This window comes from Ptychodera flava, chromosome 11, assembly GCF_041260155.1.
Source record: "Ptychodera flava strain L36383 chromosome 11, AS_Pfla_20210202, whole genome shotgun sequence".
In the NCBI taxonomy this organism is placed as follows: Eukaryota; Metazoa; Hemichordata; class Enteropneusta; family Ptychoderidae; genus Ptychodera; species Ptychodera flava.
In genome coordinates this window covers 26,028,270-26,054,850 of record NC_091938.1, presented here as the reverse complement: position 1 = coordinate 26,054,850, position 26,581 = coordinate 26,028,270, and the positions used below count along the sequence as shown (strand labels likewise).

At 38.5% G+C, this 26,581-nt stretch overlaps 2 protein-coding genes and 1 long non-coding RNA gene across 4 annotated transcripts; 2 read left to right on the top strand and 1 right to left on the bottom strand.

The window, feature by feature from the left end:
* Window positions 1-588: 588 nt before the first annotated feature.
* LOC139143945 (P2X purinoceptor 7-like) lies at window positions 589-3,928 on the bottom strand. 2 transcript variants are annotated; one of them, XM_070714565.1, is made up of 4 exons: window positions 3,619-3,928; window positions 2,080-2,295; window positions 1,430-1,670; window positions 589-1,153 (listed from the first exon to the last, which is right to left on the bottom strand). In XM_070714565.1, the coding sequence occupies exons 3-4, from the start codon at window positions 1,655-1,657 to the stop codon at window positions 890-892; spliced, it is 492 nt and encodes a 163-aa protein (XP_070570666.1). In that variant the 5' UTR covers window positions 1,658-1,670; window positions 2,080-2,295; window positions 3,619-3,928; the 3' UTR covers window positions 589-889. The 2 variants fall into 2 exon arrangements, with proteins under 2 accessions (XP_070570666.1, XP_070570667.1); XM_070714566.1 differs by having other exon boundaries at window positions 1,430-1,665.
* A 14,249-nt stretch (window positions 3,929-18,177) lies between these two features.
* On the top strand, window positions 18,178-25,950 carry LOC139143944 (cornifelin homolog). The gene is made up of 5 exons (XM_070714564.1): window positions 18,178-18,292; window positions 23,392-23,473; window positions 24,183-24,264; window positions 24,763-24,911; window positions 25,324-25,950. Exons 2-5 carry the CDS (start codon window positions 23,411-23,413, stop codon window positions 25,444-25,446), a joined length of 417 nt encoding a protein of 138 aa, XP_070570665.1. The 5' UTR covers window positions 18,178-18,292; window positions 23,392-23,410; the 3' UTR covers window positions 25,447-25,950.
* LOC139143943 (uncharacterized) lies at window positions 20,744-22,129 on the top strand. The gene is made up of 2 exons (XR_011554695.1): window positions 20,744-21,054; window positions 21,910-22,129. It is a non-coding gene; the product is annotated as an uncharacterized lncRNA (long non-coding RNA).
* Window positions 25,951-26,581: the final 631 nt, after the last annotated feature.

Here is a 26,581-nt window from a genome sequence, read left to right as displayed (position 1 = left end):
TCCTCACATGCGTCAATTTAGACCTGCCCCATAAACCTTCGTTTCTGCTCATGAGGAAATAAAATGAAAAAACCCTCAAAAATATGCAACGATAGTGCATAACACTGTGCTCTATAAAACAACTACACAAAATAACTGACACTAACATTCCATTCAGAACTGTAGACATATGTCACTATTCTATTAAGCTGTCAAAACTGTGCATTGCTGCACTATAAGTCAAACCACAGAACTGTTGCTATACAAAAATGCTACAGCAACACTGCTGCGCATTTATCTCTGCATGCATTCCTATGTTTTTTCATGTTTTTGTGCGTTCTTGTTGGCTGAAGAAGAAATATTGAGAGAGAAAAAAAGATGCATCACTGCATCATTTTTGCAATATGTCTAGGATGAGAAACAAACTTTTTATTTTTCTTGGCCTAATACTGACATACCAAATACAGTTCGTGAATGCAACATGTGTGCAAAATACATATTACGGTATAACAGGAATGCGAGCTTGAACTTGAGATATGATAATGGTAACATAAGGATCTGCAATTGATAATTATAAAGTACAGAAAAAACATTGGGCCAAAAGCAAAATGTTTTTCAATATTTTGTTTAATGTCAAGTAAAGGTTCATGTTTTATTCCCTGTTACTGAGATACACAGTATTCAGCTTGTCAACATTGCCAGTATATGAATAGACTACTTGTTATTGTTGACAAGTGTATTTCAGTCCTGACTAAAATTCAAATGTAAACAACATTGAATAGAACAAGAATATAAACTTGATGTGACAATCAAAATACACCAGTGAAAAAAGCATCAAAAGTAAAGCTACTGTCCTGTCAAATATCAATAAATAGAATGTTGCAACAAGTACATGTAGCTAGATCATACACTACTCCAGACGAGATGGATGAAATCCTGTGTACTGGCCATAGGGATCTGGATAGCGATCCCTTATAGCCCAAACACAACAACTAGGTATAACACATCTGTTGCCAGCACCAAGACGTCCATGTTGCCACACAATGAATTGCCTATAAGCTGCATAGCGATTAGATTTACTCAGGTCGTCTTCATCATCCATAGCCAATGTGTCATTCCTATATGCCCTAGCAATGGCAAGAATCAGCTCATTCAATACAACAACTTGAAACTCCTGGAAGAAAAAAAAAGCTTTTGCTATACAATTTTGGTATGTAATACATACACAGTATACACCACACAGAGAGAATGAAATAAGAAATCAATTTCATTATATTTAGTAACTCTTATTGTGAAAATTATTCTAAATTGCTTGTTTTCATATGGTGTTACTCAATTCTGCAGCAAAAATGTACCAATGTTCTCTAAATGTTTTATTGACACATGTAGACTTGTAGGCTTACTGAATGTTTGATCATATTTCTGTTTGTTTTGAATATATGAAACTTACTTCCAGCCTTGATACACAGTGAGGTGGGAGTCTCTTACAGCAAAGTCTTTCCCTCTCTGTTGGCATTTGCCTACAGTTGCCACAGATACACCAGTCAGGTTTGCCTGCTTGAGGTGGTGGATGGTATCCACCAGACTTGTGTTCAGTTGGTTCCAAAAGATTAAAAACCAAGCCTGGTTGCTGATCCACCATTTTCAGAACAAGATCTTTTAACTGATCCTTTTTCATGTTATTTTCTTGTCTCCAGATTGAATAGAGAAATAAATGGTCATTTCAAACATGAAAACTCTGCAGTATTGATGACATTGGGAATTAAATTATGGCAATAATGAACAAATGCAGTTGTTCAATATTTAACTTGTATAATCTAAAACATCTCCAGAAAAAAGTTACCTTTCCAGTCCCCATTTACAGAATTTGAATACATCAGAACTTGACTGAACTGCACATGTCTTTTCACAGTTTTAATCTAAGAAAAACTTGTCTCCAAAAAGCAGGCCCTTCTGAATGAGAATTTCTTTGTCTTTGAAAAATACCAGCTATCAGTATTGAGACATGGATATAGCTAACATGTAAAACTTCATGGCCTGCATCCAGTCTGATGTATTATGTTTGTTCACCGAGGAAGATATCTGCAGACAGGTACTTACTGTAATCCTTTGTTTTCTCTGGGCCAAGAGATCTGTGCCTTCTTGGAAAGTTGCCTGTTGTACTACCCTTTGTCTTTGTCTGACTTGTCCACTTCTATTTCCAGCTGTCAACCTGTGTCCTCTCCCTCTCCCTCTACCTCTACCTCTTTGTCTTCTCCCCCCTCTGCAGTTAAGATTTTCTTCTTCAGAGTCTGAGGTAGCACTTGACATGCTGACCTGCCATTAAATAATATTCATTGACAATGAAAAAGCGTTTAACACTGAAATTACTCAATTTTTCATCAAGAACATTTTCCATGAAAAAATATCTGTGGCGTGATGCAATCAAAATAGCACTACTCTCAGTCCCACAAGCTGTAGTCTGAGATGGCAGTTGACCATCAGCATGAACGTGGACCCTCTTTATGGTCTGTGATTGATGTAGCAAACAATCAGTCAAGCATGTTCCCATGCCATAATAATATGGAACCTGTAATATGTGTAACAGGCATGGTTTTGTTCATAAGCAAAGAGACGACGGTCTAGTCTCATCTACCTCAATCGAGCCTGTCTGTCAGGCAGCTACCGGTCGCCAGCAGTGGCGGGTAAATAGAGTAACTGAACTCGACAAAAGCTGTCAAATAAATTTAGCATGCGAATTTCACGTTCTTGTCAAAATATAATGAAAAAGGAACGAATAACACAACGGGGAGAGGATTGTGTACAGAGAGGGAAGCGCTCTCGGAAACGGTTGTATATATGCATGCGGTAGCAGAAAATTTGTGTTCAATCTCGTCTGGATCTGTACGGTGATCCACGAGATGCCGTACCACATTCGTCGCTGATGTATTGATGAGAAAAATCATTTGCACAGCTTTACTTTTTATCACATTATTACACTACATTCCCGAAGCATCCAGAGATGTCGGCTGGTTGTGAGCTCGGTCGATGCCCGTCACGGCTATGTCGGCCAGTGGGACCGTCGGCCAGGGGGCACGGTTACTTCTGGCCACTTTCAAAGTTTCGTCATGTATAACAGACTAGTGCATTTCCATTCTCATGAAGTACAAACATCATTATTAGTGTACGCCTTGTACACACATGCGATCTTGAAATATTGATTCCACACTTTCTTTTATTCTGTTTATGGCTTGGATATGATAACAATAACATTCAGAAAACAGCGAGCGCGTGGTCCATGCTGAACACGTATTTACTTACGTGTTTCTGCGGATCGCCCGCGTACGATCGATCGAAACATCGTTTAATTACAGAACATCGTAGGTTAAAGTTTCTTTCATCAGACTGTGTGGAAGTTGTCATCGTTTACGGTTTAGTTAGAATTACATCTACTTGCCGCCGCGACTGGCCTAGCTGGTTAAATTTCCGACAACTCCGACCGGGCAAGCTCATCTCATGATCTCATTCTTACAAGCCGCGCCGACTACTCCGACTGGCCGAGCTCACATCAGGCCGACTTTCTCGTATTCTTTTCGAAACATAACGAAGCGAAGAAAGTTTGGCAAATGAAAACTTTACTATGAATTATTCATTACTTACTTCAAGTTCCGCCATTGTTGCATCAATATTATTGCTGTTCGAGTCTCGTGTACAACTTCTCAGGGAGAGAGAGGGGATCATTGACGTCATCAATCTTGGCGGTCTTGATCACGTGTACAGCAGAAAATCCCAATGTTTTTGTTTTGAAAGTTTGTTTACAAAACAGCTTTTCTAAGCGGCCGAAACGTATCAAAATGAACGAGTTTGTGTGCCGGGATTGGCGAGAGGTCTATCTAAGAAGAGTACTTCACCTTAGTATGGCCTATTAGCTGTAGTTTTACAAAAAATAATTGACAATTTTGATCCATATTGCAACTTTTCTTCTTAAGAACTCTCAAAGTTGAAAAACATTCGTTGATGACAATGTTCAGAAAGTACCCATCCCCTAATTGTCCTGGTTCCAAACATTCTGTCAACTCCCCCTCCCCTTCCCCTCAACTGTGTGATTTGGCCTCGTGGTAGGTATAACCATACCCCCCTCTAATGTCTATGGTATAACCTGCAAACTGTTCATAGTGACACTGAACACTGAAGGGTCCAAGGTTTTACAATATTGCCATATCATTGGCACGTTTTTGTTCTAATAATAAAATATACATCATCTTCTAGGTCCTTTCTGAAGTACGTTAAAATATATATTTTTTGGTTGTTTTACAAACACAACGGAATGTGTAAAAATAGAATGTTTTTGTTTACGTATGAAAGTCCGAACCGCAATTCACTTGTAAACAATAACATGTATTTATGAACAACCACACAGGCTGTGGTGGAAAAGTTGACCACGATGAAATCGGGTATGGCTTTTGCAGTAGAACAAGAGACTGCGTTTTCCAAACGGAGCAAAGAAGATGAACACTGTATCAAAAGTATACGGCTATCAATGGAGCTGAAAGTGACAAAATTCCGGGGGTCTTTTGTACGTAATTTATTAAGGCATTTTAATCTTACGATAAAAATGACGATGTGACTTCAATATTAGAATTCGGTACAGCCTACCCATTTTGATTTCGTTCTTTCAAAAAGTTCTATCGATATCTACAGGAGAAATGAATACATCCTATTCCGAGGAAGAAGTTCCTGTCTCAGACTCTCTGAGTATGGAAATCAAATATCACAAATTTCCAAGAAGCTTTCTTGATGAAGTAACAAAGGTGATATCGAACAAATTAGTCACAATGAAGATGCAGTTGCCCAGAAGAATGGTTTTCACGAATTTGCTTATGAGTGGATACACGATACAACACCTTTGAGCATATTTACACAGACGTGCAGTCGGCAGACGTAGACAGAAATACAAATGTGTTAATCAAGTTCAAGTTTGAAAAAGCGGGTAAATGAATCCGAAGTTTGAAACAGACGAAAACTGCGAGCACCGAAAGCAAATGTGAAAGTAAACCTTGGTGGCGCTGTTAGCGCGATGCTGAAGGGTTGACTCTCTTTTGCAACGATTATTCGAACTTTCTCTTTGCAACCATACATATCTAAAGACTGTCATCGGGTTTCTTTACAGTCTTCATTTTCTAATGTTACTTTATTTCCTTATTCCAAAATACAGTACTCTGTGTTATACCTTTTTCTCTTATCGTTGTTGTCAGAACCATAGACGGTAGAGAACTACACTGTCTACAGAACAGACAGTATAAAATACAGTAGCTCTGCATGGCAGGACTGGCGTTATACGCCCTCCCACCACTGATATTACTGTGGTGGGAGGCCGTTATAACGCCGGTAACACACAGCCCTGCTACGCAGAGCAACAAATACAGCACCAAGTACAAAACTTGTCAGGGCTAGAGAATGCTAGGGCCGGGTCGATGCAGGGCTCGAAATTAGCGGTATCCCGCGTCCACAGACTACCAACTTTTCCCTGGGGCTACCGAAGTCCATGAAATGGTAGCCCACACAGAGTACCAAAGCCTGGGACATTAAAGTCAGTCAGTACTGGGCATGCCATGTCTGGACCATCTACTCTTTGAGATGAGCTAAATGCAGTCAAACCCAGCTGGACGCAGAAATGCCAGACTATGACTTTGTTATGCAAATTACAAGACGACCATGCTGTGGAACTTTGCAACAAAGTTTCAATATCTGAATTGATGTACAAATGCAGGCACAGACCAGATATGAACTGAATTGCCTCGCGTGCACATTTGTAAAGTACTGCAGTGTTCTCCCTGAATAAGGTAACAGGGGCGTGGCGCCCTCTTGTAAATTCCGAGCCCCCCTTGCCAGAAATGAAAAAGATTTATTTTTTGAAAAATAAAACAATAAAATGTACGGGGAAAAAAAGTTGACAGTGATTTACAAGCAAAATGCGAGCGTGAGCGTCGATCCTGCAGACTGCAAACGTAATTCTCATCGATCTTGCAAATCTCGCGAGTTTGTGATGTCATCCGAGATCATAAGCCCATGTGCAACTCATCGAAGGCAGCCATATTTGCATGGCTCAGTCCGTAACGTTACGTTAGCCACGGTCCCTCCGTAGGGACTGTGCATTAGGTAACCGACTTAGCTGAGTAAACATGGCAAGGAGCTTGAGGGTAACCAAGGACAGCAGAGTACACTGAAGTTTTATAGGAGGTTAGAATTTCGTTTGTGTATTCCTTCCAAAAGCAAAACAACCTAATTTTAGGCTCGGCTGGTCGGACTTGTATCAGGATGAGAACACGTGAGTGTTATGGTGATAATTTTGCCATCGATGAGTAAATGTATGTCTCTAGACTCGCTATGTTTTCGTTTGTAATAAAAGTTATGGAACACTGTTTCAGATCTCTTTTCCTTTGAGTTTTTTGTACGAAAAAAATATGAAAAAATGCTCCCCAAACCTGAGTGTTATGGTGATAATTTTGACATCGATGAATAAATGTATGTCTCTCGCTACGTTTTCGTTTTCAAAAAATGAATCTTCATAATTGAAATCAGTGAACTGTAATAAAAGTTATGGTACACTGTCTCAGATCTCCTTTCCTTTGAGTTTTTTATACGAAAAAAATCTGAAAAAAATACTCCCCAAGTGCCACCAAATAACACCATTTTAATCGCTGTTTTTCAAAAGCTCCAACGGCAGGAGGGGGGACACCCCCCTCCTGACCTCCCGCGACCGCTAACGCGGTCGCTTGTGGTGCTTCGCACCACGTCTTCGCCCTCTTCTCAAAAAATCCTGGGGAGAACACTGAGTACTTCTTGGGGTATTGGCTTTTATGGCATTACATTGTTTTTATTCCCGAAATTAATCCAATCTATCTAAATTTGACATTATCCCCACTGTATTACGCAATGAAAAAAAAGAAAAGAAACCATTTGAAAAATTATGATCCAACAATATCTGTCGATGCAAGTGCAAATGGCTGAGCAGGCTCTTAACTGGCAGAGGTCGCGTTTGCGTATAAATTCTGCATATTTCACATATAATTGCCATGTAGAACGAGTTGACCTACTTCACAGTATCTCAATGCGCCCAAAAACGATACAATCATCTGTGCCGCGCCGTGTAGCAGCAAAATGAGTTCGTGACCTTTGAAGTACGCGTTTCAAAAAATAAATACCCATGGGAACCTGCTCACCACGCCACGCAACTCATGTACAGCTGACTATGGTGCACTTGTCAGGCGATGGTCGATGATTCTGGTTATTGCCTATATTGTCAAGTTCAATGCCTAATTTACGGAAACACGAACTCTGTCTAGTGTATTCGAAGCTCTGCGTACAGGTTGTGCACACGGCCTCTACCACGTGCTGTCCTGTGGACAGTGTGGTACAAGCCGTCGGCCTACCACCGTACCGCCGGGAAACGCAGACCTATTGTACGCAGGAGCATGGCAGGAGCTAGCCTACTGCTCCTGATTTAACATCAATGCCAACATGGAAATCTCATGAAAAATTTGTCATTGTTGGTTCTGTAGCTAATACAATCTTGAAAAGCAACTTAAAAGACACAGACTGTCAATACGTCGCCATAATATTATGCTGATCTCAGCGGAACCATGCCGGAATATAAATTCGCTGACACACACACAAGATTGAAAAGTGTCACTCTACATCTCATTCTCAGAGAAAAATGCATTGATCAAATATTATGACGCTAACCTTCGATAATCTAGCTTTTGGTTCGCTATGTCCAGAGTAACCCACACGATTCTTAAAGTCAAACGTCGACACGACGACATCAACAGTCGAAACTCAAGATTAGCGATCAGCGCGGCCGAGTGACTGAATTCAGAAATCACTTTGTGTAAAATGTTTTAGTGCAGCAGTACATGAAGTAGGTCATGGCCTTGGACTCTGTGCACGAACCTGATTGGACACTTCAATACCTTGACCCAAAGTTATTATTCATCAGCACTTCCATGCCATGAGGCTAGGTAGAGAACGTATTACGTACGCAGTGTACGCTGTGTGTTAGGAACGCACACAGGGAATGCACAGCGTACACTGCGTACGTACGCAGGGCTAGCGAGAGAGTTGCCGACATCGACGGTTATTTACGAAAAAAAATAAAAGACTGGCATTTTTGGAAGCGATCGAGTAGCTGAGGTAGGCAGGGATACGACTTGGGCCCAAGAACGCTGAATTTCGGCAGTAATTTGGCTTTTTACGTCAAGTCCAAAAATGGATTTGAAGTCACCAACTCTACGTACGGGTCTTTGCAGGGCTGTGGTGAGCGGGGCTATTAATAGCTGTAGCGGAACACACAGCATCGTACGCAGGGCTAAGAACGTATGTACTCATTTCTGGCGATCGAGCAGCGAGGGAAACAATCAATTACCAAGGATGAAGCTAATTTGCTAAACGATATTTTATCTTGAATAGTGAGTTGAATGAGTAATAAAATATCATATTTTTAATGTTCAATACGAGGTTGAAACACGGAGGGACCGTGGTTGAAACCAGAGCTATCCAGCTGTAGCCAACCTGACAAGCACATTTCACAGCGCCCTCAAACAGTCGATTGTTTTCACTTGTCATACGCGGCGTAACAGAAAAATTAAAACTTTCATAACTTCATTAATATCCAAGCCACGCCCACCAAAACCTTTTCAGTTCTAGCCATTTGAATTCTGAAGATGTCTACCAAATTTGACTGAAATACGTTCAGCCGTTTTTGAGAAAATGGACCAACAGACAGACAGACAGACACACAGACAGACATCGCTGCGACATAACCTCGCTGCGCGCATGCGCACGCGAGGTAAAAATGATGGCCAACTGAATGGAAACGCATTTTCATTACATTTTGATCAATAGCACCGAAATTTAGCCTCCTCCCATAGACCCTCGAAGGTCTATGCACCTCCCTACTACAGAAAGCCCATGGTCTGTTTTTAGACCTGCTGCAGTCGTGCTGAGAAGATCGTGGTCGTTGCCATGACGACTATCAAAATTTGCATTCAACTCTAAGAATGAAACGGGTTGTCAATGCGATGATATGTCACCAAACTTTTGAGTGTCACTGTTATCAATTATACCAGTTTCTTTGGGTAATAAAGGTGCATGTGCAAGTATTCACATCAAATAACTAACACGTTCACTTCATGGGCAGAATCTTGAAAAAAAGCTTTTTCTTGTCTGGTTAATGAAAAATCCCTAAACTAAAATATGCATGGGCTACCAGCCATTTTCACTGGGCTACCAACTTCAGTAGCCCAAGTGTGACCAGGGAAAAAAGGTAATGTCGAGCCCTGCGATGGGTACAAAGTCGTTATTTGACAGTGTATAAATATATGTTTATAACTCAGAATGAGAGAGGATCTGACGGTACTAGAATTTAACACACGTGATCAGCAATGGATTGAGAAATCGTTAGGCCGCATTTAAAAAAATGGTGAGGGGGGGAGGGGCTGGAGGAATCGCGATTGAAATCTTATTTTTTTTCAGATCCCCCCTCAATACCCTCAAAATTTTCAAGTCCCCCTCAATACCCTCAAAAATGTTCAAGTCCCCCCTAATTACCATATAGCCGCATATTTATTAGGAATTCACGCAGAGTAAAAAAAACATGTAATGTGTCGTTCTGCACGTAAATGTTCAATACTATCTCTTATCAGCAGGTTGTCACGTAGAGCCATACCTAGGGCAAGTTCTTAAATTGATTCATTTTTAAATGCATCAGTACACTTTTGGATTTCTCAATCTAAGCCGACTTGAGTTTATCCACCTCTGGCCAGTTCAATGGCACCAGCTGAAAAGCACACAAAATGACAATCATGAGAGAGTATGAAAATTGTGTATTCCTAGCTACGTTTAACCAAATTGTGAAAAAATGAGCACAGTGATCTACCATTTTTTTTTCAAAAGTACAAGACATATACAACTTAGATGCCACTTATAAAATGTTTTACAAAATTGACAATACTGGAAGGTTAAAATATTCCATGAAATTAATGTTTTAATCTCAGAAATTTGGGTGTAATAATGGCAAATTTGATAAAAAATAAATGTTCCATTTAGTCACACATTTTTCCATTTAAATTAGAGTCTTTACTAGTCAAAGTTTTACTTTTGTGTTATTGGTACAATGAGATATGAAAATTTCATTCACTGCATGAACTTGAAATGAATGGTTTTATATATTGATTTTAAGTGATTTTAGAAAAACCGACTTTTCATCGTATATTTGTATAAGGTCAATTGTGGTGCCCATCTTTTTTCTCTAATATTTGATTGTTCTCATATGCCAGAATTCAAAAATCCATGGTAACTGTTAGTCCCCTAGTCTTCTATGTGTTACTCTCTGGCTGGATCTTGTGTACAAGTAGATGTATGTTTCACTGTCAATTGAGTGTCCTATGACCGAAACTCTTCGTAAACTACATCAGAGTCAGAGCTACATGTATCACTGTCACTACCAGTATGTAGTAGCAGGGCAGTAGTTGTATTAACTTTTTATTTTGACAATATTTTTGTTCAGTTTATACAATTGTGTTCTTGTTCTATTCCCTACAGAATGTTGAGCTATCCAGTATTCAGCTTGCCAACACAGCCTACGTGTACCGTGCATTTGCATCATTCAATTATCACCAATATTTAGACAAACGGGCTTTGTTGACAAACTGAATATTGTGTTTTTCAGCATGCTGTAGAGAGACACCGAGAAACTGTGTTTGATACATTGCATAGAAATATTGAAAAATTATCAACAGTTGAAGCTCCTGCCGCATTATAAGGCCAACTTGTTCTACGAAAATTTAATGGCATTCATATATTTTTAGACTTTTTTGAGATTAAAGACATAAAGTATAACAAAACGATTCTAGATTTTGTTTAATTATTACTAACATTAGAACCATTGGACGACACTGATCAAAATGTTGGGAGTCAAATATTTTCAGGTCCCCCCTATAGGCAGAGCAAAACTTTCAAGTCCCCCCTCGACTACCCCAAAAATTTTCGAATCCCCCCTGAATTCCTCCAGCCCCCCCCCCCTCACCACTTTTTTGAACGCGGCCTTATATACGTTGCACTTGAGAATAAGTCCATATCGGTAGCGGAGATCAGAGGAATAACGAATGCGCGCAACTATACGAACAAATCCCCAAGAACTTAAACTTTCACCTACAGGATTGGTGAGTTTCCGATTTAACTATAGTTGATATTTTGTATATTTGTTTTGCTTTCTCTGAGATTGATAAATTAAGGGTTGCTTTATACGTTCTCAGACCGAGATTAAGTAAAATTTTGTCGAACAGTTCTTGTTACTTGTGTTGTATAATTATTCATCGATAACCTTTGCATCGGCGATAAACGCTGTAGTGGACAAAACTGTCCGAAATCGTAAACATGCTTAACCCTTTAGGTGCTGTAATTGTTCCAACCAAAATTTTACTGAAACATTTGTACCAATTTTTATGAATTTTTCTGCAATTTTTTGATAATTTTGGACCAAATGGACATCACATTTCATTGGCTACAGTTTGTTATCAAAATTTTGACAAAAATCTGAAAAAAAATGACTAGAGCATATTTTCTAAAGGTGACAAAAGTTGACTTTGGCGCTCAAAGGGTTAACGGGCTGGTGAAAAAGAGACATCTACGATAAGACTGCCTGGTCGACAAAGAACCATAGTGACACGCCCACACCAAACAAGAAGCACGAACCATGCAGGTAAACAAACAAAACAATGCAATGACAATAGACAGGGCAGGAAGCTGTCGTTGCCAAAGAAAACTTCGTTGGAAAAGTAAAAGCTCAGTACAAAAAGAAACGCCGAGAAAGAAGAAAAAAAGCGATGTACAAATAATCTCCCCAATACTAAAAGAAAACAAGCGACCTAGCGGCCGATATAGCTCCGCTGTGTTTATGTACAGAATAACTATTTTTGACACATGTTGATGAAGAAGGTGGAAATCTTTGATAACTCAATGCAGTGGCCAGAAAAAGTGGCTAAAATAAGCTGCAAAATACAAAATTGAAGATTTCATCATACTTTGAATATATCACATCCGATCATCCCTAAGAACATGTCAACCAAAGCTATCTGATGAGTAGTTTTTTGAGAATAAAATATTCTGACCAAAAATGGCAACAATTGCCCCCAAAAATAAAATTGCAGATTTCATCATAATTTCAAAATATCACACTTAGTTATACCAAATTTCAAAGCTGTTAGACCAGTACTTTTTGAGAAACGCATTTTTTGACCAAAAATGGGAAAAATTGCCCCAAAAATTCAAAATTGCAGATGTCATCATTATTTCAATAAATATCATTTAGTTCATCTATGGAAACCTGTATACCAAATTTCAAAGCTATCAGATAAGTAGTTTTGGAAATACACATTTTTTGACCAAAAATGGCAAAAATTGCCCCAAAAATACAAAATTACAGATTTCATCAGAAATTCAATATATATTACTAAGCTTATCTGTAGAAACCTGTATACCAAATTTCAAAGCTATCAGACCAGTACTTTTTGAGAAACACATTTTTGACCAAAAATGGCAAAAATTGCCCCAAAATTACAAAATTGCAGATTTCATCATTATTTCCATAAATATCATTTAGTTCATCTGTAGAAACCTCTATATCAAATTTCAAAGCTATCAGATGAGTAGTTTTGGAAATACACATTTTTTGACCAAAATGGCAAAAATTGCCCAAAAATAAAAAAAATTACAGATTTCATCAGAAATTCAATATATATTACTTAGTTGATCTATAGAAACCTGTATACCAAATTTCAAAACTATCAGACCAGTACTTTTTGAGAAATACATTTTTTGACCAAAATGGTAAAAATTGCCTTAAAATGCAAATTTGCATATTCTGCACAATTTGAACAAATCTGAAATAGATCATCCCTAGGCACATATGTACCAAATATAAAAGCTATCTGACCAGTAGTTTTGAAGAAGAAGATTTTTAAAGATTTTTTTACCAAAAATGACAAAAATTGCCTTAAAAATACAAATATGCAAATTTCACCACCATTTGAACAAATCTGATTTAAGTCACCCTAAGCAAACTGCATATCAAATTTCAAAGCAATCGAACGAGCGGTTTCAGAGAAGAAGATTTTTTACCAAAAACACCAAAAAATGCCCCAAAAATACAAATATGCAAATTTCACCATGATTTGAACAAAATGAAGTAAGGTTACCCCAAGTGAACTGCATATAATATTTCAAAGCAATTGGACTTGTGGTTTCAGAGGAGAAGGCAATTGTTGACGGACGACGACGGACGACGACGGACGCCGGACGACGACGGATAATCAACCTATTTGATAAGCTCCGCGTCGCTGACAGCGGAGCTAAAAAAAAAAAACTGAATAATGAGGAGTAGTCAACACAAATGATGTGGACTCAAGCGATGATCCCGATACAAACTTAGATAATTTCGACCCCGATAAAATTGATAAAATGACGGCTTATGCAATAAAATTCTATCTCAGATTTAACCACGTTATGAGCAAATAGAAATGATGGCCTTCAAACCAATACACACGACATCAAAGAAGAAGATTTGTCAAAGACATGACGAGCGGAGAAACGCAGACTTTGGAGAGATACCGACAATCAACTTATATTAACAGCTATCAGCAGATGAAGTTAATGATGATTATTGGTGTGGGTTGGATGATACAGTGAGTGAATGAGTTGCATAAGATGGTTTTGAGTTCAAAATATAATACACCTACGTAACAGATAAGACACCCCCAGCAAAGTTGTGTAATAAACCTTGGAGTGAAGGGATTAAATGCGTGATGCAGCTGAATTTATAGGTAAAATTTTCGGGACAGGTGAGACTTGGTGCACGGGCTGGGGGATCGTGCTTGGATTGGTGATTAAGCATTCGCCTTGAACTCATTTTGATGGTTAAACAACACCATTGAGTATTGACATTAAATTATCGTCACTTCGTTATTCACATCATTCTTTGTATATTTTTCGTTTGCTTTACATATTAACAGTTCTGTAGACACGACGCTTCATGCTGATGGTACACATATCAATACTGTCAATTTGAAAGTAATTATTTGTGAATGTCGTAGCTAGGCGCGTAAAAATTCTTGTGAACTACTATGGGAAGTCGACTTTTTTCTCGATCTAAAACACAACAGGCTGTACTGTTGACCAACAGGTCATGAAGGCGCGACATAGGCTTTTTCTTTATTATCGGATAATATCGTCTAAAATGTCTAAGTTAGAGAGTTCCAGGAATATGAGACCAAAGGGATCTAATAGGGATAATATTATCAACATTATCGGTAAAACAGTGTTTTCAGAATTTTCCACCCATCTGCTTCTAATATTAGACTCTAACTTAGATTTTAGACCAATATTATCGATTTTATAGGATATTATCCGATAAAACAGCATGTCGGGCATCTGCCTCTTCCCCACTCGTCTAATATTAGACTCTAACTTGAATTAATGTTAAGTTTATTCACATACTATAGGCCACCGGCCTCAAAGTATTCCATGTCAGGTATCAAACAGATGTACAGGACGCTCTCTCAGGAATTGGCGAGAGAGAAAAAAAGAAAGTAACAATAGCTATACAAAAGCAGGTGTTATTACATCGTTGCTGGGTCTCAGAACGCTTCTTCATACCAAAAGAACAAATTTCGCTAGATTGCGTAAAACAGTTGTACTCTGAGTCTGCATGAGCAAACTAAATTTTTGGTTTGACGGATTTAACTTAAGTAGAAATATTTTGGAATGTATTTGTTCTTAAATCTTGATAAAGAGGACAAATTACACAGAAGTTGAATTCATCTTCAATTGATTTTAAAATACAGTAAGCACAGGTTCTTTCTGCACGTTCGTTACGTAATTTCCTATCTGCCTCAATGCGTAAGGAATGCATAGATACTCGAAAGCGACACAAGGCCTCTCTGTACCGGTCATTTTCAATACAAGATAAATACATCTCTTGCTTAAAAGAATATTTGAAAGTACGGTAACAGTCCAGTTTGGGAAAAAGATGTAAATTTGAGCTCCAATTCTGAGAGTCAATATCTCGACATCTCTGTTTGAATAAATTAATAAAATTAACATTATTACCCACACTTTGGTTGAGCCATGCTTCACCCATGCCAAAGGAAAACAACAACATTTTAACATCATAGGCCCAACATGGTTTACACTTATTAGCTTCTTCACATTGAAATAAATAACACTTGTGCACAAGACGATGTTGTGGCATTGCAAGTAAACGTAGCCAATACTTAATAATCTTTACAAGTCTACATGTGCGTATCGTAAAACGGCCCAACTCACCCCTGACAGCGAGGGTGGATGCATTGCCATACAATTTCAATACGAAACGACAAAATTTATTTTGCACTATTTCAATTTGGTCAGCCGTGTGGAAGCCCCACATTTCACTCCCATACGTTAAGATTGGGAGGATTTTACTATCAAATATTTTAAATGCAAGATTAACATCGATAGTACCAAATCGAGCGATGGCTTTCTTAACTTCAAACACTGCCTTCGAGGCTTTGGCTGCTAGATGCCGTTGAGCTTGGTCCCATGAACCTGAGCTAGATAGTACAATACCCAAATAATTATAGAAAGGTACAACTTCAAGTTTCGTGCCATCTAGAAACCAATTTTCGTACGATTTTAATCTCCCTCTACGTCTGAACACAACTATCTTTGATTTACCCGTGTTTACTTTTAGTTTCCATTTACGTGCATACAAAGATAAATTATTTAAAAGACGCTGGAGCCAATAGCTGTTGAACTAAAAAGAGACAAATCATCGGCAAATAGTAAATAAAAAAGTTTTTTACATGCAATATGAACTCCTGCAAAATCGTGATGTAGTGCTTCCCCAAGGTCATTGATAAAGAGCGTAAACAGAAGAGGTGACAAGATGCTGCCCTGCTGGACACCAAGTTCACATCTAAAAATTCAGTTATTCCTACAGGAGTTTGGATACATGCCTTAACATCAGATTACATAGAGCGTTACACTGTAAATAATTTACCCCGAATTCCAACTTTGAATAATTTATAAAAAAGCATAGCATGATTGACCCTGTCGAAAGCTTTTTCAAAATCAATAAATGCACAATACAGCCTACCACTGAGTGACATATAACGATTACATCTAATGATTGTATACAAAATAAAATGTTGTCAATGGTACAATAACCTTTCCGAAATCCAGCTTGCTCTTCTACTACAGGATAATTATGTTCAATCCATTGAAGTAATCTACGGTAAACAATGTCACTAAAAATTTTGGTAATGGTTGGTAACAAAGTTATTCCCCTGTAGTTGTTAACAATTTCTCGAGAACCTTTTTGTGTAGTGGAATTATTAAACCTATAACCCATTGACTAGGAAATGAACCTGTATCGAGAATTTTATTACAAAGCGCAAGGAGAGCTTCTTTAAAAGACAGTGGAGCGTGTTTGAAAATATCTGGTGACATTCCATCAATGCCTGGCGCCTTATTGGTTTTTAAACGAGAGATAGCACCTTCCAGTTCTGCCAATTTAATTTCATGATCAAGTAGGTCAATATTAACATCAAAGTCAACATCTGTGTTGACATCAAGATTCTCTAAGAAAAGTTTGACTTCTGTATAAAACATATCATCTGGTGAAGTAGTATGTGTTTCAGACTCTGAGAATGAATTAGAAAAGAAATTATACCAGTCATTCAGAGGAATCTGTTTTGATGGACCACAGGTTTTACTTTTCAAGAGTTCCCAAAACGCTTTAGAATTTTGTTTTTGGCAGCCATTTCAAGCTTTAACTTTTCATTCTCCATATAGGACCCTTTCTTTAACTTTAGAAGGAACGGTAACTATTTCTAAGTAAAATATAGCTATTCCGACTATCTTTAGACTTACGAAATTGTCTTAATGCTTTGTTGACCCGCTGTTTCATTTGATAACATTCTTTATCAAACCAATCATTTTTTCTAGGTGAAGAACGAAATTGAGACTTTTTTGAGGATTTCATAAGACTTGCCGCATTTTCTAACATTTGCGACACAATATCTGCTGCCTGAAGGACATTGCCAATGGCAAGAACATTACGAAATGTATCTTGAAGAGTACCATAAGTTTCTCCTGTCCAAAACTTGTGAAATGTGTCTGCAAGTTTTTCATTCCAGTAGAATCTTTTGGGCCACTCCGAAACAATATTTTCTTCTAAAACACCATCAACAACACCGTTAACTGCAAGATTAAAAGTCACTGGAAGATGGTCAGAATCGGTCTTTGACAGACGGCAAAATCACTCAATAAACTGAAATCACAAACAAGGACAAAACATAATCGATGACACTAGCCCCAGCGTGTGTAATGCATGTGAAATGACCAACTCCCTTGTCTCTGTACAACCTACCATTAATAATTCAAGAAGTTGTTTACCATAGAAATTAGTACACTGATCATTCGAAGCTCTAGACGGAAGTTGTTCAATAGGAACAGTAAAATCATTATAAAGGGCAGAATTTTTCACATTTTCAAGTAGAACGTCTGGCTCTTCTGTCGTCCTGGCATTGAAATCACCACAGATGAAATATTTATAGTTTGGAAAACGTGCTATGTAATTGGCGAGTTCATCCTCTAGAATTGGAAACATGATTGACTAGAGTATGTGCTAGAACCTTGTGGTGAAAAAAAAAAAACAATACAAAGAGCAAAATAATTTTCTTGTTCTCCCTCAAAATGTACTTTGACATGCATACAACGATAATATAGCCCATACAGCTGTTTTGACCGGCTGTAAACAGGGCCAGGCCACTTTGATATAACTAGTTAGAGTAGAACAAGACAATCCCAAAATACCTTAGAGGTGTACTGGAAACACTATCAAATGTTACTGCAGCTAGTTTATCAGCAAGTTTGCACGACGTAAACTGGATTGTAGGGAACACTGATATCTTCGCTGTCAGCTCATACAAATCACAATTATCATATGAACAATACGCTTATTCATAACCCCCTGACTTCGGTATGCATCCATGTAATATTTGCTCAATATAAAAGGACATTAATCATTGGATGAAATGTTGACATTTTATGACTCTTATCACGATATAGAAGCCTTCCACCCTGAAACATAATGGTTTTTCCCACATTGTCATAATCACCGTTCTTGCGCATGTAGCCTTTATTCAAGCGCAGTGAGTGTCGTGAAGGTTTCTTCCCGTGTCTTATAGGAAAAGTGGAAGTTGGTGAAATAGTTCGGCTTGCAAAACAAACCGAGGTAAGTTTTTTGGGGGAAGGGGATAGGACTCGGTGTAGGGTACGTGGATACTCGCAGGTCATGCGCATCTGACTGCAGGCGAAACACTCAGAGGCAGCGTGATCGGTCTGTGCTCTGAATGCTGCGGCTCAAAGGTATTAAATACAGGATTTGTCACCATAAATAAATTGCGTTGTCGCGTCCGAGTTAGTGAGACACCATCCCCTTAGCTTCAAACACACCACCATTATGGCATATTACATGGTTATATCAAAGTGGAGCGTGTCCACTTATACACTCTGCAGTACGTATCGCGCATACACCTGCAAAATCCGGATCTCAGTCATGACAGGTGCAGCCAACGGAGCTATTCATCGAAAAAGCTATTCCAGGAGCAATTTTTGAGGGCAGGGGAAATTTTAATTTTGCTAGGGCAGGGGACATGTTTTTAGGTGGTAGGGGAGCAAATTTTAGTTTTTTTTGTAGGGCAGGGCGGATATCGGTTGATTGTCCTGGGGACAGGGCTTGGCGAAAAACTTTTTGAGGGGCATTGTTTCCAGGGCAGGGGAAATTGGCAAGTTTTTTTCGCCACAGGGCGAGGGAGCTTCAAAAATTCTCAGTGGGGAGGGGAAACAGGCAAAAATAAGTGGGGAGTGGGTAAAAATGAAGTTTGAGTGTGGGAGGGTAAGTCGAAAAATTTTCTGTGGGAGGGCAAATTATGAACAGCTAATTAATTACCCTCTTGACTTAAAATTAGTCAGTTCACATTATTTGTCATGCACAATATATCTATCATAGTAAGGACCTTTTTAAAAGTGCATTGTTCGTTGGCTGCACCTGTCATGAGCGAAATATATATGTATGATTTTCAACTTCGACACTTGCCCTATAATATTTTATTGGACGCCATAGCTCAGTATATATGCCTACGTGCTGCTCTAAATAATACACTATTCAAACGGGTCAAACAAACATCTCTAATTGTATTTTCTCTGTCTCAAAGCCACTTGACATAACTTGTCACTAAGCCTGTTTTGTGTTATTCCCCGCTGAAATCACAGTTGACAGAATTTTTTTTCTGAAGTAGTACAGTCTAAAGCTGTTTGCTTTTCAGTATATCTCTCATCAAGTTGATCTGTGTACTTGTTTTTCGATTTCTACCTTTGTAAAGAACTTGCTGGTATTTACTGAAAAAGTTTGAAATCGGAAAACGATGGGTGTACACCGAGCTCTGTTTAGCGTGACAATTGACACGTTCGCAGACCGTTGTCGCGTTCCCCTGGTCTCGCATTATATGTATCACAATACAATTTGAAGTCAAAGCTTCTCGAAGTGCAAAATTTGCAAGCAAATTACTTTCGTTGTTGCGCTTCAAATAATGCTTGTGAAATACTTGTTCTCAATATGAAACTTGGGATCGGGGCCTCAAATTCGTACGTGTACGTGATACACTACACATTCTCACTAGAGCACAGCCCTGTGATCAAGACGTGCATATGTGAAATCTCAATTACATAGCGCTGGTTTATGCCGGTCTTCTTGCGAGTAGGTCACCAGCGATTAACCAGAGTGCCACTAAATGTCACGTTTCTTTGTCAACTTGAAGGGTCGTACTTCTTTTGTCAGTGTTTTACAATGTCGCCCTCGACACATGTCGCTGTTGGTTGTGACAGACGGAGTTTTCTCCATACCTTTGGAGTTTTCTCCGTAGTAGCAGAGGTGCGTGTCACAAGTTCATCACCAAAGTAACAACAAAGAGCGTGGATCAATAGTGGAGATATATATCAAAACAACCGACATAGCCCTCTGTACGATGCTATGTTGCACAGCATCGTATGCAGGGCTACCGAAGACGACGATCACACGTCTTATGACGTCATCAAAAATCAAGAATTTCGACACACTGATCTACCATATATCACATGTTGTCGGGACTCCTTTGTAGTTTTTACGGTAAACTCACGCGCCCTCTTACGTGAAATTTAGAGAGTGCACGAGGAATCACCCAGTTGAGTTCACTTTAGAATGCCGTGCCGTAGCCAAATCACTCAGAGAACAGAGACCTGTGTAATAAATGTCAGTTACCTGTTTATAAAGCATTGGCTGTTTTCCGTGTCAATTCTGTTTGCCATTTCCATCGAGGAGTTCCGGCGAGGGGTCCCGGTGGTGGCAGTCTCGGAGCAGCCGGGTACGCACGCTCGTTAGAAATTTCGCGGAAAAGGGGGGTAATTTTAGTTGGACATCACGGAGAAATCTAGGTCCGTGAAATCGAGAAAAAGGGGTACTTTTTCAGATCACCCTCCGAGAATAGGTCTTCTCCCAAGACGCTTTCTTGTTCGAGAGAGTAAACCCAGCAGCGGTCCCAAAGCCATAATCCAGAACCGTCCCCGGAGAACCGTACATCTATCGTGAAGGTGATTGTAGCTACGTGCCCACCCCTCAAATCAGTTTGATAAAATTTAGTATGTTCCGGCTGTTTAGAAATCCAGTGACCGTCCCTGTGATGGTAATCTTTGTTCTTGTGTTTTATGAATTGATACGCTGTAATTACGGGGGGGAGAGATAGCTAATTCAACATCCAACAACAACATCCTGTATGATTAGCAATATGGCGGTCGATGGTAGAGGTGTTCTTCGCGGGAGATGCAAAACTTGTGCAGAATGCATGGAATTTGTCAGTGAAAATGACAGTCTGAGATGCGGTTATTGTGGCTGTGTACCTGGAGTACACACAGTGATTCCAGAAGTGATTCAAATGTTGGAAAGTGAGTTCTCAGAGTCAAGTAAGTCTTTTCAAAAACTTAGCCACAGTCCCTCTGTGGATAGAGGGACTGTGACTTAGCGAAACTCATAAATTAATAAATGTAGCTTGCTGCGGATCCGTAGCCCTACCACTCTCTAAATTTGCTGGTTGTGTTGGGGGACTCCCCCAACACAACCAGCAAAGGGAGTGGTAGGGCAACGGATCCGCAGCAAAAATATAGCTAGCTGTGCTGTTTGGTACATAGTGGCTGTGATATCGCAGGGGTGCTGTGGAATCTATCGAATGCGCTCGGGTCAAGGTCTGTGGCAATGACCCTTGACCCGAGCGCGTTCGATACACGCCACAACACCACTGCGATATCACAGCTTGGTCCATAGCTACAAGTTGTAAGGCATCGCTGGTCAACTCAAGTCAGCGAATCAACATGATATTGATAATGCCCACTGTTATTTCTAGTTGAATCAGTTGTCATTTTATAGATTGTACTAACACTTGCATGAGGTGTTTTGTAGTTGTAGTATTTCTCTTGGGTTGGTTGTCATTTATTTGGTAGATTATCTGTTCAGGTTATTGTAATAAAAGTTGCATGTGGTGTTTTGTACTAAGAAGTATTTCTAGTTGAATTAACTGTCATTCAGTAGATTGTACCCCGGTTTATTGTACTGACATTTACATGTAGTGTTTTGTACTACATGTAGTTGTATTAACAGTTGAGATTGTAGTAGATAGATAGTTACCTGAAAGCAGGAGAGTACTATTTATCTTTGCTGAAATTCTGTGAAAAAAATGTTTGCTGCTGGTGGCAAATTTCCCTTAGCTACAAGTGATTTTTCTACAAAAGGATTTTTTCTTTGTTTTTTTTTTGTTTTTGCAGCTACAGATGACGGATGATGTCTAATAACTCAAGAGCCATCAACTAATACAAGATCAAAACAGATCAGAAAAGTGATTGTATATGAGTGTGACTGATGAACATATGGTGAAGACAAAACATTGAACGATCACTGTATTTCAAGTTTTCATTATGTTACTAAGCATACATTGAACAAGGCAGTCTGTTACTGTGCACATCAAACAAAGTCAACCCATGCTAAGCTAGTGTATTATGTGTTCCTTTTTCACCAAGAGTCAGCACACTTGCTTTGAAATTGGTAAATTATGGTATTCAAATGTCTTTGCAAACATTAGGTAAAATCTCCCAGATATCGGAAAAAAGGGGGTGTTTTTCGCAGTGATTTTCTCCCAGATTTTCCCAAAAAAGGGGTGTTTTTCAGAGAAAAATTCTGGGAAAAGGGGTACATTTCAAACTCTGCTAACGAGCGTGGGTACCCACCCATCCAGAGACTGCCACCGCCGAGTTCCGGCGAGGGGTTTGCCCGCTGAGCACGCGTGCATCCATTCATTGTGAATGAATTTGATATTCTGGTTCAATCACAATCACTGAGAAATGCACCAATCAAAACGCAGGAACGACTGTTCCTTTCCAAAAACGATGACAAATCTTATCAACATGATAGATTTGTTATGTCATCAAACTTACAGTAACTTGTTGCGTATGTTTATTTGCCCTCTTGGGCGTTGATGAGAAAGAAGGCAGATGTATCTGTCACTGAGTTACGTATTAGATAGGGTCATCGTGTTTCCTTGGAGTTCTATTGAATCTACAAAGTGACGCATCTGTCTTAACCTTCTGAACCATCTACAGATACCGGTCGCAACTTTGACTGGAATTCATTTATTTTTTATTATACTACCCAATTGTTACGAGTAGTATAGCTGGACGCAATGGACCATCAAGCATATGTATGGTCGGCAATATATATATATATATATATATATATATATATATATATATATATATATATATATAATACACATTATATTTATATACATACATATATATACACATTATATTATATATATATATATATATATATATATATATATATATATATATATATATATATATATATATATATATATATATATATATATATACAAATTATGCCGACTAAAAAGTAACGATATCACTTATAATTTTCATTCATCCTGCAATCGTCAGAATTAAAGTATCCTTTAAGCCCCATACTCTTATCAATATGGTCCGGACGTACCATTGTACTGCTATTCTTGATTCTAGGTGGTGCTGAAATTTGATAGATAACATTTGCTTTGGTGGCGACATTTTGAAACGTACACTAGTACATCATAACATCACAATTAGAGCAGTACTCAGCAAATGAGATTAACGAACAAATTTGAATAACTTCATCGTTCAAATTCGAAAAACAAATATTTTACATCATGATACCATTGCATAATTCCACTAATTGACACAATTTTTCTCACGTTTCAGATTTTGAGTTCGAGAGAAAATGGCTACTGACATTCCTCTCGGTCCCGTCACAAAACAACCAATCAGTGCGAACCAGGGTCAGGTACGAGGATGAATCTAACTTTGCATATCATAACAAATGATTCCCGAACGAGGATTTTGATACACTTTTACTTCGACTATGCAACTTCTCAGTCCGTAAAATTTAACGGAAACCTTCTCCGCGTGCAGCTTATATGCATTAGTAAATATAGTTAGGGAATGTACTTGTTTAAACTCTGAACCCGAATTTTCACAGCCAAGTTGTATAGCATAATTTGATTTTAATGATTGACTTCTGCTTTTAATTTTATTATCGTTTTTTTAAAGGCAAAGTAAAACTTATTGACAAATAATTACTTTGATAGTAGAATATGTCTACCATCAACATGGAGCGTCATGTCTATATAACTGTCAATATAGGTAAATCAAACGAAATATGTACAAACTTTAAGATTTTTTTAAAAACAAAGTGAAAATAACATATCCCGTCAATAGTGCAGTTTCACTGTCAAAATGAAAACGAGTTCAAAGCACATCCTTTTACACCAAGTCTCATAGAATCCGAAACTTTACCTGTAAAATCAACGTTGTTTTCATCTGACGAAAGATGTACAAAGTTTTCAACCGTGAGAACAAGTAGAATTTCAAGTGTTTCTGCTTTTAACCCACTTTACTACTTATTTACATAGCTTTGCTTGGGATATCTAATCTGTTACATAGGCGTATTAGTTTTTGAGCTTATTCTTTCACTGTGTCGTCCCCGCCTTCAGATAGTGATTCCTCAGAAATACCTGCCTCAACGGCAGTGGTCCACCAAGCTGGTAGGCGATTGCTGTACTGATAAAGGCCTGTGTAAGTACCCTCGGTTACATGCAATGTACGTGACATGTACATGCAATGTACATGCAATGTACGTGACATGTACATGTAATGTACATGACATGTAATGCAATGTACGTGACATGCGACACCACATTGCCAACACTATGATAACGAGTTCGAGTGTGGTGTACCTTTCATGTCATCTGTTAAACTTTTTGGTGATATTTTCTTCATATCTTCCCCTTTCATTCGAAAATTTCATAATTTTGTGCGGAGTTCACTGATGAACTTACGCAATGCTGTAAATGGACCCGTAAAACGGACCCAGTACGCTTGAAGACATTTGAGTCTGTGTTCACTATTTTAGTGTGGTTTTTTTTTCAAAACGAGGTAATGGCAATCATTTGCTGGTTACAGCACAGTACAACTAACTCCAGTACTCCGCCAGTATAATTAATGCATGCTTGACCCTGACGGGAATTACACGTACAAAAAAGTCACTCTTTCCTATTGTCATAATTCTAATAGGTTGCAAAACCTTCTGCTGCCCATGCTGTGTGGTGCACCGAATAGCTCTGCAGGTGGGAGAGACAGAAAATGCATGCCTGCTGGCATACTGCGTTCAAGGAAACATTTGGCCGTTACGAACAAAGCTAAGGACGATGGTCAACATCGAGGTAAGGTTGTTCATATATTTTTACATACATTTTGCATACATTTTACATACATTTTTACATACATACATACATTTTTACATACATTTTTACATACATACATTTTTACATACATATATTACATACATACATACATACATACATACATACATACATACATACATACACACACACACACACACACACACACACACACATACATACATACATACATACATACATACATACATACATACATACATACATACATACATGTATACTACATACATACATAGATACATACATACATACATACATGTACATAACATACATGAATACATGCAATCGGTATTAATATTCCATGTCGTGTGGTTAGAAAACTCTTGGACGACGTTCGTTCACTTTTTTCACAAAATGTTCAACATTTGTTCCCCAGGGAAGTATCTGCGACGACTGTGTGTCTTCATGTTTCTGTGGCTACTGTGTTGCATGCCAGCTATCTAAGGAGGCCGATCTTCTGGAAAAGGAAGGAATCTTGGATTTCACCGCGAAAGCGTAGACGATACAGCTGTACCAGAAACCAGTACTCCCAATTAATCATCTTTGCAGTTGGATGTTTTAAAAACCTTGAAGACCAAATTCACTCTTTCCATATTTTTAAACAAAATGATGTATCTCATGACCCTTTTGGCCCAACGATAAAATTTTCCAGTTAAGTGTATTCGAAAATGTAGGTATCGGTTGGTTTAGAATCCTTTTTTCCTGTAAATCGGCTTGTTGCATGAATATTTCCGCTTTTCCACTCTTACGGTAGATCTAAAATGCACATTGTTTATTGAACTTTCACTGTTACAGCTCCAGTCCTTGTGACTCTTTCCTTTAAATTGCTAATTTATCGTCGACAAAATTGTCATATGACTTCCATCTTTCCACGTCATGCGTTCGTAATTATAACGTGGAGAATCTCACCATAATCGATGTCCAAAACTTAATATGAGGTGGAACAGGGCTTTCAGTCAACGCCGAAATCTATACCTATAAAATATTTGGATAGAACTGTTAGTTCTTCTTACACACTAGACTGAAAGATTCATCGTTTGAGGGCGCTCTCTACTTGGGCTCTCGAAAGACGGATCTTTCTTTCAGTCTAATTACAAACAAATTGTGGTTTGGACCATGAGTTGAAGTGACTTGAAGTTGATTCACTCTGCCTCTATATCAGACAAATCAATCAATCTCGAATGCAGAAGCCTTGGACTCAATAGCTGTACATTGTGACAAAGCAGATAACATAGATAGTCAATGACCTTTAAAGGACATTCTTAAGCTTGATTCGTCATTTCTCTCTGTAACGAATCCCCGGTCGTTCAATGAGCTCTAACAGTATGCTCGGATTTGATATGTCACAAAGCGAACAAAATCCGACGAACATTATAAATCGCTCTCTCAAACCCTACCTATGTTTTGTATTACTTATATCAATAATATAGTATCCCAGAGTCGGTGTTTCTTGTAATGAGATGTAATAAATACTCACTTAATTCCCGACCACAAAACGATTGAATTTAATTCTCATCTAAAATTCTTATTTACGCAATTGTGTCTATGTGCGTCTGTTTGTGAGTGTGTGTGTGTGTTTGTGGGGGGGGATAGAGAACTTCGGGTACACTTCATGGCTAACCGAATTTTTTCTG